The following is a 14,706-nucleotide window of genomic DNA, read 5'->3' as shown; positions in this document are numbered from 1 at the left end:
TACGTTGCTGCTTCATATGTCGATCAAATTATTTGTTTAGTGGCTCATTGAATTATAAATGTCAAAGAGCTCAGAGTCGTTGTTGTGAACCCGGCATGGTTCAGTCATTCAGTAAGGAAGTAACCAGTCTGACCTTCAGTTGTTATATTTAAATTGACTGTAAACGAACAAGTTTCACTTCTGCTCACAGCAAAACAAACAAAGACTTCCACTTTCAGGAAATCCATGAAAGCTTGTTACTCTATTTGACCTCAATATAAAGTTTAACACACACAGAGATACTGTAATGTAACTGTAATCTCAGTAAATGAGAAGTATTTCCCTCCTCTGTCACTAAAATGTTCTCCACTGAAGCTACTCAATAACCTTAAAATGATCTGAGTGTGTTGCTGTAACAAAGTCAGGTCAGAGATTAAAATATAGTGTATTATATAAATATTGTGTCTGTTCTTCATATATCAATAGGTGCACTTGTCCCATGAGGAAGCGTTCGCTGGGGTCTATAATGCAGAGTACTGGGGCGTCATCGGCTTTGGAAAGAACTTCACCAGCTACCTGACAAAACGGTGAGAGAAACAGACAGAGCAAGTGATTTGTACTGTGTAATCATTTAAGCAGAGCGTGCAGTATGTAGATGCATCATATCGTCAGAATAATGCGCCCTTTAAATAGCGGGAAAAATTACATTAGTCCAGGTTTTTGCTGGTCTGACACTTTCTGCTGCCTCAGGATAGCAATGTGCCATCACTGCTCCTGACCACATCTCATGTTAAGACCAACATGCCCGTTGGACGCAAGTTAACTGCTACCTACTGACGTGGGCGCTGGGCGTGAAAATGACAAATGCACCGGTCTGAGACGAGCACTGACACTTTGCCCGCAGTGTTTTGCGACATCCTAAATCTTTTCTGGCACACTGAAAGAGTATTTGAACACAGCCTTGTTGTCTCACCAAAAGAGCTCACAAACCATGACAACAACAAGTGTTTCTCTCTGTTTTTGTCTGTGCTACTCGTTTCTGTATTTGCTTGTGTTTTGTCTGTTTGCATGTTCTCTTCAGTTGCAATGCATCGAGCTCTCAGGGCCACCGTACTAAACACTGTCACAGAAAAGTGCCCAACTGGGATTTTCCAGCAAGTCTGCATGTAAATGTGTGCCAGGAGCTTCAGTCTGCCCTGTTTGTGACTTGAGATCAACATGTCAAGTCACATGATATGACCGGTATTATGTGTCTGTGTTTGCTCTGCTCTCCCCTCCAGACACCTAATAAACAGCATCGTTCTTGTGCACGACTCACCTTTGATCATTTATTTTTATATGTATCACCGCACAGACTGATGCTTATGATGTAACGCACCTGCAATGCCAACGCTGATTAAAGAAGACTGTGTTTGTGTGCGTCAAAGGGAGTTTCAGCAGTCATAGAAAACCCACAGAAAAGCAGAGCGGCAGTGTGACGCACAGACAGCATGCCAGCTGCAGCTGCATGGACCTCTCCCTCATCACAGTAGAGGGAGAGGTCCATGACAAGTATTAGTGTAAACATGGTTAACACCTAAAAAAGTCCTTGTATCTGCTTCAAGCCATTTATTAAGTGTTTTACTGCTTATAAATGCTAAATATAGGGGGTTAAGATTCAGTATTACTATTTGTTTTTCATACATAATGCACCCGTAAAACTGAAGCTGAAAGTAAAAGAAAAATGAGGAACTTGAATCTGTTTTGAATTTCCTGAAATGCAGATGTAGACCTTGATATTCTTGCAACACTCTCCACTCTACACAGAGATTAAACCATGCCAACTCAACCCTGAGCACCATCATGTGAGAGTGAGTCAACCCTGGAGGGCAGAGGACGTGTTGTTGTTTTAGGCGTGAATCACAGATCAGTGTATTGTTGTTTTTTTGTGTGTGTGTGTGATTTGTGGGTGGACAGTCTGGTCCTTCCTGTCTCGAACACACCTGGCAGCATGGCATAGCACCGACCAATCAAACGCTAGTCTTCACTGAATCATGTGCTGCTCATGTGACAGACCTGCCTGTGGAAAACAAAAGGTTTCTTCTGCTGCGTCTCCTGATCATCAAAATAACTTAACTGCTCAGTTAGAGTCATTTAGTAGACCAGATCTGATTTCATACAGTGAAATGTTTACATTAATTCACTGTCTATTAATTATTGTAAATGGTGATTGCAGAGGATGTGTAAGGAAAATTATTAAAGGAGCAGTATGTAAGATTAAAAAATGAACTGATGTTATCCACAGAAAGTGAAGAAACAACCGTGTTGACGTTCTGTCAAAGACGTCTATGTAGTTTGCAGCGATGTCTACTGAAGTTAGCACGCTAACAAGCTAGCCCCGACCTGTCCTGGTTTGTAATACCACTTTGTACTGCAAGAGGCGAGTTTCAGCTTGGAGATGTATGCTAGGGGGAGTCTCTACGACTCTCCCTCTCTCTCCTCTGCCACTGCATGCCGTGTCTTCTCATCCCTGTAAATCGCCTCCATATATTGCCTGTCTTCAAACTGACCTCTGTCGGTATTGGAGGTTGTGTTCAGTCCCTGTTCGGTGTACATCCGTGTTCACTCTCACGTCAGCGCGCCAAATCCAGCTCGCTCGTGGGGAATCCCCCCACGATCTGAGGTCCTGGTCCAGACAAACTGTAGGCCCACTGACTCCACTCCTAACTGAGCCATGAGCTGATTAGCTCACAGTAGCTAGCTACAGCCAAGGACAGGTAGCAAAGAGCATCAGCTGTCCGTTCCTCTGGTGATATGCTGCCCCCTACTGTATGTTTTTGGAGCTACCTTTGAATTCTGGACATATTCGACAAATTAGGCCTCCTCTAGAAAGACTGGCTTCTGGTATGTGTGCGCTTTTAATTGTGAGTTTGAGATTGCTGGATGAAAAACAAACAAGCAATCTGAAGACTACAGGCATGTTTCACTATTGTTGTAACATTTTACAGACAAAACATTTCATTGATTAATCAGCAGTTTAATTGAAATGAAATCATTAGTTGCAGCCCTGCAGAGATGCTCTACATAAACCACAGCTTTCCCTGGCTGAGCGCCATTTGCCTGCAAGCACGTCTGACTCCTCGTAGACATCTTACAAACACAAACATGGAAACAAGACATGGTGGTTATTACAAAGACATTCTAGGGTTTGCCACAAATTAGGGGAGCGAGACGAGACAGGAGCAGAAAGAAACTCGAGGCTCAGCTTACAGTTACATTTACTAAATCGCATTAATTATAATATCTTCAATGTCTCAACAAGGCCACAGGAGCTGCTTTATTAGTTTTCAGAGAAATAATGAGCCCAGCTAACCTTCTTTCCAGCCTGTAGTCACATAGCTTTGTAAACTAATTGACTTAGCTGCTAATTAGCCTGGAGGTCATGCTGTCACAAAATAATTGAACAAAACAGAGAGATTTGGAGTGTGTGGGTTATCGGTGAAAAGGTGTGTTTTGCCATTATATCGTCACATTAATCTCCTCTGCTACATCTCTGTCTCGCTATCATGCAATCTGTTCTGTGATGTACCTGTAGGAAGCTTGGATTCAAGACTCTCCAGGCCATTTTTGTAATTTTGCAATCCAGTTTTACTTATTGTCGCCAACTGTTGTAAACCATCATGTCCCTGATTTTTACAGGATGATGCAGCGGCAGGTTTCTAGAGAGGTGGTCGATGGTGGATCAGTCCACGTCTGGCTGGACTTTACAAGTGAGATGCAAACCTTTCCTATCAGTTGTTTTTATTACATTTTAACTGAATAGCTGCAATCACGATGCATGGCAATAAACTTATTGGTGCAATTTAAAGTGTGCAGCTGAACACACACTGTGCAAGTCTTAAAATATCCAACAATACATACACTCATCATCTGTTGTGGATCTGAGAAGCTGAAGTTGTTCGTCTTTGCTGTTTCTCTTTTGTCTAGATCGACAAATCGCCCTCATGCTGCAGCAGAAACTCCACGAAGCCTTTCAGGTATAAACGTTTGCTTGTTCAGTCGACTGGAGTCTCGTGCAAATATTCAGTTGTTGTCGTTTTTCACAGAGATACCATCTGAAATCGTTCAACACAAAGACGTCAACATACACAAGATGTGACTGTTTTACTGTGTTCAGGAGACTCAAACACTCAAACATAACGTGACACTTGTTGTGCTTGTTTCTTATTTTCTCTTTTATCTTTCTATGTCTATTGTTATCCATCGAGATACCAATGCAAAAAAGAAATCTGATTTTGATTACACTGAAAGTGAACATAACGAGATAAATGCCAGGATCTGATATAACATAAGTTGCAATCTTGTATTGTTAAGCTCGTTGTCGCTCTTGTTTGCAGGCTTTTGTGGACAATAAGTTGGGCAGTATGTCGTACCTGGTCGCCCTGCCGATAAAGGTAAAAAACAAACAGCTATCAAGTAAAGTAAAAAGAAGAAGAAGTGTAATAATAACATAGAAATACATAGCGTTACATAGTGTTTCTGTCGATGCCACATTCTGTATAATAAAGCTAATTTGAATCTTTTGCTGCCGTCGTCTTTCAGTTTGAAGAGCCGATCTACGGCAACCTGAACACAGACTTCACTACGTTCGTGACACCTGGAGCTGTGCTCAGGTCAGTGTGATGTGGGCTGGTTGATACAGTAACATCAGTTATCAATCAATATGCAGTCGCTGGCTGAGTTAGAGAAGTTGAACAAAACTTTATTGACTCTTCAATCTCCTTTTGTCAGTTCACGTACGGTTTGTCTGAAGCGAGAATGGTGTTTTTGTCTTCTTTTACAACATTTAACTTCCAGTTTCTTCTTCCTCTTCCTCTTCCTCCTCCTCTTCTTCCTCTTCCTGTCTGGTCCTCCAGTATCACCTTCTACCTGGCTGTGGGTCTGACGGCTCTCTCCTTTGTCCTGGAGAGGAAGGAGGGGCTCCTGGACCGATGCTGGGTCGCAGGTACGAAGTCACACCGTTCTAATGTAAAACTGTACTTCCCGATTCTGTGCAGGTTTTAAGTTTGAGGAATTTTCTGTATGCGGACAGCGTGAAAATTAAGTATACTTATGTATATGAACACAGTAAGAAACACTTTGGACATTGTTTTCTTCTGCTGTGTAGTCAATCTAAGTAGTCATGGCTGCTGCCTGCCTTCATAAGCCAAAAAATAAACAGTTACGTCACTAATTCATGTTCAAATGCACAGAAAGAAATGAATTTCATATGAATTGATGGATTTTTACATCTGTACTGAATAAACTGCAGACAAGCGACCAGTAGGGGGAGTAATATGACCAGAACAGGACATGAAGATGTTTAGATGCACTGAGGGAGTTGTTTTGTTTTTTACTCATTATGAATTGTGAATTATCCAACGTTAAAAGGTTCAATAACTAAGCAGGAAGCTGTGTTTTTATAATTATTAAACATTTACTTAAAGTCTTTGTCACAAGCCTTCTGATATCGGGCTGATAACTGAATAAAAAATGTGTTATTTCTTCCGTTTCTCCGTCTCTCTACCAGGTGTGAGCTCTCTGGAGACGATGCTGGCTCACCTCTTCTCTCAGCTGTTCGTCATCAGCGTTCAGATCATCCTGCTGCTCCTCTTCATACTGCTCGTCTTCAAGGTTCGACAAAAACACAAACACCCTTCGGATAAGATGAGACTTTATTGATCGGGAAATGTTACAGCAGCGAAAAAACAAAGAATACAGAATTGAAGTGATAAAACGGCTGATGGAAATAAAGCTCTTAAGACTTGTTTTATCATATAAAAGCGGCTGACTGTACTGTACGGATCACACACAGGAACACTTTCATTAATATTTCCTGTTATTTTTAACAACCAAAGTTGCTGTTGGAGCCAGTTTTCTGAGGCTGGAAGGCTCATTAAAAAGCCTCTGAAAGGTCACTGCATGTGATTTGGTTTGTGGACACTTTGACGTGTTGAAGGTTAGCGTGTCGCAGACCGAGCCGGTCTATTACCCTGCTCATTTACATTTTCACCACATCGTCAAAAATCTGACTTTACCTGCGGTACGTTATTCTCATAATTATGTTAATAGTAATTTATTTTGAACATTAAACCGGCCTCACGTTTGTGTCGTTCAGTGTCGTGTGTACACGAGAGGGAATAAATCTTGTGAAGGTCGGCGGGGTCGGGTTTACAGTGAGAACAGTTGACCAGAGGGCGCGTGGGGACTCTGTTCATTATTGATTGTCAATACACATGTGTATGGGATCAATACAGGAAGAAGGCACTCAGACAGGAGAGGGTAGATATCATCTGTGTGTGTTTGTTTATGTGTTGAGTCCTGTGCTTTTTATCTGTGTGTTCTAGTCTCTGTCGGGTCAGTGTGTGCATGCGTGTGTGTGTGTTAATTAAGGTACCGAAGTCCAAAGAGACCACCGCTGCATAAATCACTTCCTGTGTTGGCCGTATCCAGGGATCACTGTGGGATCGCCACGACAACAGCTCTTGATTGCTGTGGCAACCGAAGCAGTCATGTGGCCTCTCTGTCTATTTTTGCATGTTGTCAGGGGAGACGGATAGTGTCTTTACACACCGAGGACAAGTGCACCAACACACACACCAGTCTTACAAAATGCCTCCAGATTCAACTCAAGTTAAGAGACTTTTCACCTCGAATCTTCGGAGCTCAGATTGTTTTTTCTCCCCGGCTCTGTTCACACCCGGAGTCGTTCAGGCTGACAGCTCTGAGTCGGTCGGTTCACACCTGGCATTACAGTGCGTCTCCAGCGACCGCTTGTGATCAGATATCACTTCCCCACTTTTTTACACGAATAAAGAAACAACTTATTGTGTAACATTTGCCAACATTTACAAGAAGGCCCAAATAATCAAGAATTAATGTATAAAGTTTTTCTTTACTCACAAAATTGAGCGATTTTTAAAGGGAGTCTGGTGTCTTTCTCCACATTCAACAAAGAAGTAGTCTATATTGGTTACTGTTTAATGTATTTGTAAAATTTGACATCTCCACGTGTGTCTCAAGATATCACTTCCCAGCTTCTTTAAATACACTTATATTGTTGGGACTAACAAAGAAAGAAACTTCATGAATAACATTAGCCGAATTTGCAACAAGGACAAAATAGTGAAGAATTTGTCAAAGGCAGCGTTCTGCAACGTTTAAAATGTTTCTCCAACCTCAACAACTCACTGAATTGGGCGATTTCTTAAGGGAGTCTGGGGACTTTCTCCACAGGCATCAAAGATGTAGCCTGTATCAGTTACCATTAGCACTCAACTACTCTTAAAATTGCGAGATTCTTTAAGGGAGTCTGGGGATTTTGCAGAAAATAATTCATATGACTCTGCAAATGTTAAACACTTCTTTCTTCTCTCACTCATTTTTTTATTCAGCTTTTAGGTCCACTGCAGCTTTGTTGGAGTTAATAGCCTTGTCTGTTATCTCTTCTCACTCTTCTGCCCCCGTCTCGCTTTCTTTGTCTTTGCAGATGCCTAACGAAGGCTCCTTGGTGCTGGTCATAATCCTGATCGTGCTGCAGGGCGTCACCGGCATCTCGTTCGGCCTCGTCATCTCATCCGCAATCGACGACGAGCAGAGTGCCAACCAGGCCGCCCTGGGCATCTTCTACCCCAACCTCATCATCAGCGGTAGGCTTTGCAGAACCAGGAAAACTGATTATAAACTACACAGTGTTTTGAACTGGGTGTTAGGCCGCGTAGTGCAAACGAATAATCACCTGATTTGGCTGAGTATGCAAAAACTTTAGAGGCTTCAGGACAGCTGTAGGTCAGGGTAAAAACAAGAGAGACTGAAAATTGCTCAGATGCTTTATGGGGTTCAACATCAGGTCAGTACATCCTGATACACTGTATTTTAACAGCGACGTAATCTCCTCTCTGTCCTGTACTTCAGGTATCATCTGGCCCGTGGAGTGTATCCCGTATCCTCTGCGCTACATCAGCCTGGCTCTTCCTCAGACCTACGCCTCAGAAGCCCTTCGCTGTATCATGTACAGAGGTACACGTTACACAACACTCATTGGTTTCATAATGTTTCAGCTCCTGGTGTGTAGTTAGCGTGTGATAGGGTCAGACGCACACACACACATGGCTCAGATTGTTCTCCACAACACAGCCGGTCGTCTAAATCATTAATCAGCTCTGGATCCTGTGTAACTCAGCTTCCTGGGACGTGAGGTATAGTGGTTTCGCTCCGTCTCCCAATCTTTCTCCTTGTCTCGACCTTAATGTCTCTGAACAATTAGACCCGACGACAGGCCGAGCCTCCTGCGTGTTGCATGTTACGTGATACCCGCCACGCGCAGGAAGTCAGAGGAGCCGCTTCCTGTTTGAAATCGTGGAGGTGCAGGTGGAAGACGAGACACCAGCAGAAGTGTCCCAATACAGTTTGGGGGATAAACAGAAACGTTTTTTTTTTTCTCTGTAACTGGGGTCTGCATCCTTTTACTGATTCACATCATGTATGTTATATTGATGTGTTGCTTCATGCATGCATTCACTGGAGCCTGGATAAGCATGTATACTGATAAATACAGATGATAAGAATGGGATGTGTGAGCTGCATCGAGTGCTGCAGTCCTAAAACTTGGAAATAAGTCAGCATTTTTACACCTTCAGTTCCCTCGTCTCGATAGTCGCTGTTTTTTTTTAAATGGTTTTAGGCTGGATGCATAGAATAACGTCAGGATACGATATTTTCATGTTTTTATGACATGAAATACCCCTAATTATATACCCATAATATAGTAAATACCCCTTAAAATGGTGTTAATTTGCTAAACAAGATAAGATAAGAAACAAGACGTAATCCGTCCAGCTTTGGCTTCCTGTACCTACTGAATATAAACGAGAATCTTCCCGACAGGTTGGGGTCTGTCTCGGATGATGGTGTGGCGAGGCTTCGCGGTCACCCTGGGCTGGAACACCTTCTTCCTCATCCTGGCCACGGTCATCCTGAAGCTGAGGACGTGACAGCCTCCTCCCAGAGAACCTCTTCAGTGTGGGGACGGAGCTGTCAGGTGAAGCCCAGGAGCCAACGACTCACCTGGGCCTCGTGTCTGTGGACAGACTACTATGGCAGCGGAGAGCGGGAGGATGGAGGAGGGACGGGTCACTGTGGCATAATGGACTGATGAGGGTGATGCATCGGTCTCCCTCCTCCAGATTAACCGTCTCACACACACACACACACACACATACACACAAGTCAGCTGCCTGATCCTGCAACAGGTGCTTTGGCCTGTTCAAGCGCGAGTGAACCTTCAAAATGCTGCACGTAGAAGTACACAAGACAGAATAAGCACATGCACGATATGAGTGTGAAGTATTATAGATTTTTATCTTCTATGTGCAGGCTTGTTGAAGCTTTTCACTCCCAGAATGGGTCACGTACCAACTCAGGGTCACTTTTTTATTTCTGTTTACCCTCGGTCTTAATGCTTATAGAGAGATTTAGTGGTGAATATACCAACTGTAACTGTAGGACGTTGCTGTCTATCTTAAATTTGCGTTATAGAGAAATTATATATGTAGATGTCAACTATTAAAAAATTGTCAGAAAAGGACGGTGCACAAAAAGAAAATGTGAAAACAATTTATTTTAACGGCTGCTTTACACGTTCAAGAGAGGACTTAACAAATTAAGGAGAGGATCATGTGGATTACGTGGAATCCCAGAATAGTTTTATAAAGTGCTGATTGCTTCTCATTTTCCAGGAAATTCCCATTCAGGCTTCCCACACAACCCAGTCTCCAGAATAAATGTTAGCTTAATACGTTTCTGCAAAACCACAGATAAGCTAAACCTGATTTTTAAAAACATATTTCTTTATTTTCTCTTGCTCTGGTTAGGTTTACGCACAGAAACCACTTGGTTAGGGCTGGGAAAACATCATGGTTTGGCTTAAAATACCTGTTTTGGTCGCCCCGATCATGGATGGAGATGGTCCAATTTCCCCTGAAAAGTAGACAGTGTAGGTCACCACTAAAACAGCTGGAAAGGTTTGCAGTTTTCTTAAAAATATCCAGTGGTGTAACTCAAAGTGAGGTCGACCGTTTCCCAGCCTTGTTGGCTCTAATAATGCCACCTTTGTCCCCTTCACCTCTTGATGTGACAGTCAGCTGATCAGAATATAATGTGAACGCCAGGTTTGCTACAGATGTCAACCTCGGACGTATCTGTGGTTTGCGGAAACGTTAGCTGCTAACATTACGTCAGGGCGACGAGGCTGCCTGTCTCGTTGCCTGCTTGTTAGGTTTATTCAGATTTACGTCCTGTCTGGTGTGTGACGGGCAGCGTGTCCATGTGCTCACCGTCACTCTCACTTCCATCTTCAGTTTACCTTGTGTCCTGTGCCTGTATCTCCTGTGGAAGAAAAAAAGGTGGGGTTGATGTCGGTGATGGGAAAGTATTAGTACTGTATAATTTTTATTGATTACTCTCCACTTTGCTGGACAGAGTGGAGGCTGTCGGATGGATTTGTCTCTTCAAGCCGTCTGTGTCATGTTCTATGTTTTACACAAAAGTTATGAACTGCTCACACTTTAAACAGTAACACTGAATAAAAGCACACAGGAGGAATGCTGTTTTTGATTGAGCATGTCGTGGAGATGTGCCTTTGAGATGGTGCGATGTCGGCGTTGTGGGAAACGGGAAGAAAAATGGGGAATAACTCTGGAGCGAGTGTAGAAGAGATGAGAAAGAAAGTTTGAGTCAGAAAGCTTTGATTTTACAAACAATCAGTAAAGAAGAAGGCTTTATTTTACAATAACTCTTTAAGACACTTTGACTTTGTGTTATTGGACTTTTTTTTAAAGATACAATACAAGAATATCATTTTATTTTTCTAAAACAGCAGGCCAGTCCATACTTTTGCCAGTAATATCTGCCCCACATAGCAACGTTGGTCTGAATTACGGTCCAGATCTGGTAGCCAGAACACAGGTGCCCAGGACATAGGCCTGGTTTCTGACAGAACAGGGTCAGTTGGCTGAGATCTTTTTATGTTTTCTCTTTCTATTCATTTTGTGTAAACAAACATGTTAATGGACAATATGTGCTTTGTATTTAAGTCAAGGACAGGACAAACTTGAGGACTACTAAGGAGTAGTTCCACATTTTGGGAAATATGCCTTTTCCGCTTTCTTGCGAAGGGTTAGATAAGAAGTTCAATACCACTCTCATGTGTGCATGCTAAATATGAAGCCAGTCTTTTACTTGAGTTAAGTAAAAGTAAGTAGGGTTGTGTCTCCCATCTGATCTCCAGCGCGCAACTAATACGAACATGGTTATGGCATGCAGTTAGGACACGGTGTAACTCCTGGCAAGAAAGGGAAAACGAATATTTCCCAACATGTTTAACGATCTCTTCAAAATTGACAATCTCTGACTCCGTCCAGCGTCACATGTTGTGCCAATCTCATTAAGTTTTAGAAATGTTTACATTCATCTGGACGCATGCCTGATAAACAGAATATTTTCTTACAATCAGATGTTTTACCCAGGTCGACTGTAGGACCAAACACATTTACCAGCATGTGTTGTGTTTAGGTGTGTTGTGAGTTGTTCCCTCTCTCTCGTAGCCATTACGCTACATGTTGCAGTAATGCCAGTCATATTCATATAATGAAGAATTCATGTCCATTAACAGGATGAATAATGGATCTAAATGACTGTGTATCCCTCTGATTGGTTTCCGTCATGCACTGATGGTAAAGCTGTATGTACAGTTTGATGTGTGTGATGTTAGATGTTGAATCTTTAGAGGAACGTTCCTGCACTGTAAATCTGTTGCTGCTCTGCTGCTCATTCATCAGTGTTTCTGTTGCACATTTTGAAGGGACATCGTGCTCTTGTTTGGTATAAATAGGAGAGCGTTCGCCTCTCGTTCTGTTCAGACACCAACGTGGACTTCTTGCCAAACTGTGAGGATGCACACTGTAGCTCTGTTTGTCGACAGAAAGATGAATCCCTCATCCTGGTGGGATCACCTCTGTGCCTCACTCGACTCCCATCACACAGTAACGTTATTAAATGAGTTTAAAAGTGGTGGACAGCCTCTGGTAAAATTGGTACTGCTTGCGTGAAAGGATGGACATTATTTGGTTATATTGTGAAGTAAACTGTTTTGTTTTTTGGACAATTTCTGGACAGTTGTGATATTATACTATGAAGTGTGTTAAATCTGTATAAGATTGTCATATGGTGATTTTAAAGTGCTCTATATACATTTTCAAGGACTAACTTCATGTTCGTTTATAACGTTAAAAACCTTGGTAACATTTTTAAACAGCCATCATTAATAAGTGGTACATTTATAGTTAATTAAACTTTATTTTGCTGCTAACAACAATGAAATGCTTTATAAACTGTTTATAAAGTTAGTTATTGTAGCGGTTTACCAAATACATCTACTCCAGTTGATGATCGACCCACAAAACCAACTTATTATCATGTAAAATGAAGCATCTTGGAGCAAAACTTCATAAGATTTACATGAGCTGCAGTTATACTACTGAAGGCACCGTCACAGATACATTAGACCTTTTCCACTGCTCTGTTGTTCCTTCGTATCAGAGTCTTGTTTGATTTACGACTCTGTTGTTTTGTTAGCGGTTTGAGAGTGGGCAGGACACGTGGAAAAAAGATGATGTCACAATATTTATGTGCACCAATGAACTTTTGGAGATAATTTATTGAAAATCTGATGCGAGTTGATGTCAAACCACAGCCACGCAGTCCCGTGAGTGTCAAACTCTCAATTATTAAACCCCTTAAGGCGAATGACTAAATATTGTATGATACAGAAATGGCGGTAACTCAAAGACTACTGCTTCGGTTTCAGTAATACGAGCTTCGACCCAGTGTAAATCTGTGTTCAGCATGTTTTTTGGGTTACTACTAGAATAGGTTTACATGTTTAATGCTCAGAAAACACATCAGTTTTCTCAGCAGGACTGTATTCCCCCTCTGTCTGAAAAGCTCCTGTCTCTTTAAGGTCCCCCCTCTCGAATAACCTCCTCTGATTGATCAGCTCACACACGTGAGCCAGCACGGCTAACATCAACAACAGAGCAGCTGTGCAAAGTCAAATAAATAAAGTTTTTACGTGCCAAACTACTTGATAGGCATAAATTATTCAAATATGTGACATGGTGACATAGTTTGATGTCACAAAGTCACAGAATTAAAGGCGGGGCTACTGACGAGGCGTTTCAGGAGCAGTTTTCTGTGGGAGAGAGGAGCTCTTGTTGGTCTGGACACTAGACCTGATATAAAACACTTTTTCAGCTCAAATAGAAAATAATCTGCATGGCTTTTCACATACTAAATATAGTCGTTAGTCATTTATGGGGTTTTTTTTTCAATTATTTGGGTCTTTAAGGTGAAAATGTCCATAATCAAGCGACTGAAATTGAAGAACTCAACTTGTTCAGATCTGTTTATGTAGCCGCTCCCTATTCTTTGCCTTTATCTGGTTAATATTATAATATTGCAGCACATGTAAACATCTTATGAAAGTTTTCGTCGCCAGGATTTCCACTTTTTTCTCTAAACTCCAGTCGACTACCTCCGCAGTCTCTCCCCTGAAGGGCATGTAAAGCATTTCCACTCCTGTGTTGTGACATGTACGCACTGTGATAGCAGACATGCTCCGATGAAGTTCTGCTCATGTATTTTGAAAGAATTAAAGCTCGTTGAGAAATCCTCCCTTCGTCTTGTTGTTCTGCATCTCGGGGCCGGTGCCAGATTTTTGCTCAATACCAAACGTACAAAAATCCCTGTGGTAACATAAACACCCGCAGGCCGTCAACGACAGATTTATTCGGTGACATCATGCTCGCTTGCATCACTGTGTTGCCTGTTACCATGGTGATGTTGATGACCCAGCTGCCTTCAGTTGAATCTAGACCTTCACCTGGATGTTTGAAGTGTGTGTGTGTGTGTGTGTGTGTGTGTGTGGGCTGTGGGTGTGTCTTGTTATCTAATGTTTGTGTATCTTGTGGTTTTCTGGGTTAATATTTCTGTGTGTGCTGTACGGTTGAGTGAAATGTATTTAAAGTTAAATGTTAAGGTGAATTTGTTTGCATATTTTTGTTTCTCTGGGGAAAAAAAGGGTTTTTATTTTTGTCAAATAGCAAAGAATATTTCATCAAAAACAAAGAACAGTTTCGAGATCGAACGCTATCCAACTGGAGCAAAACTTAATTTCCTAAACTGACTTTAATTAAGTTAAATTTACTTAATGTACCAAAACTTCTGATGTCATATATAAACAGATTCGAGTGAATCTTCCTCAGGACAAACAAAAACATTTACGTAACATGTTTAAGCCAATTTTAGCCATTAATTTAAGATGGCAGGGACAGGAAGTCTTTGATGTGCTCAGAAAAATTGAACTTCTACATGTCAGTTCGTCAGCTGCTCTTTCCAACGTCACAAATTAAATTTCGAACTCGTCGTTGGTCGCTAAGAAGATTTACGTTTACAGTCAATTAGGTTTTATTTGATTGCACTTCATAGGACAGTGCTGTCATTGTTATATTTTGGTTATTTTTGCCGACAAATCTCAACTCGTTAGTCCGCCTATCAATAGTTTACTGTCTGCGTCAGTCAGCCCCGAGCTACAGAAGACATAAATCTTTAAAAACAAGTCACAGACATACAGCTACAACTTTCACACCCTAG

General features: G+C 41.8%; 1 protein-coding gene across 2 annotated transcripts in view; it reads left to right on the top strand.

The window, feature by feature from the left end:
* The window catches only part of abch1 (ATP-binding cassette, sub-family H, member 1), a 28,034-nt gene extending 14,308 nt beyond the window's left edge, over nucleotides 1-13,726 (top strand). For both annotated transcript variants that reach the window (XM_084375849.1, XM_084375850.1), the window contains exons 11-20: nucleotides 466-566; nucleotides 3,658-3,728; nucleotides 3,946-3,995; nucleotides 4,356-4,412; nucleotides 4,561-4,631; nucleotides 4,875-4,963; nucleotides 5,528-5,631; nucleotides 7,487-7,646; nucleotides 7,912-8,016; nucleotides 8,884-13,726. In XM_084375849.1, coding sequence (XP_084231975.1) covers nucleotides 466-566; nucleotides 3,658-3,728; nucleotides 3,946-3,995; nucleotides 4,356-4,412; nucleotides 4,561-4,631; nucleotides 4,875-4,963; nucleotides 5,528-5,631; nucleotides 7,487-7,646; nucleotides 7,912-8,016; nucleotides 8,884-8,990 — 915 coding nt within the window. In that variant the 3' untranslated portion in view covers nucleotides 8,991-13,726. The remainder of the gene's footprint in view (nucleotides 1-465; nucleotides 567-3,657; nucleotides 3,729-3,945; nucleotides 3,996-4,355; nucleotides 4,413-4,560; nucleotides 4,632-4,874; nucleotides 4,964-5,527; nucleotides 5,632-7,486; nucleotides 7,647-7,911; nucleotides 8,017-8,883) is intronic.
* Nucleotides 13,727-14,706: the final 980 nt, after the last annotated feature.

This window comes from Pagrus pagrus (genome assembly GCF_965226575.1).
Source record: "Pagrus pagrus genome assembly, chromosome: 15".
NCBI lineage: Eukaryota > Metazoa > Chordata > Actinopteri > Spariformes > Sparidae > Pagrus > Pagrus pagrus.
The sequence above is the reverse complement of the archived record's forward strand: the minus strand, read 5'-3'. Positions and strand labels throughout refer to the sequence as shown.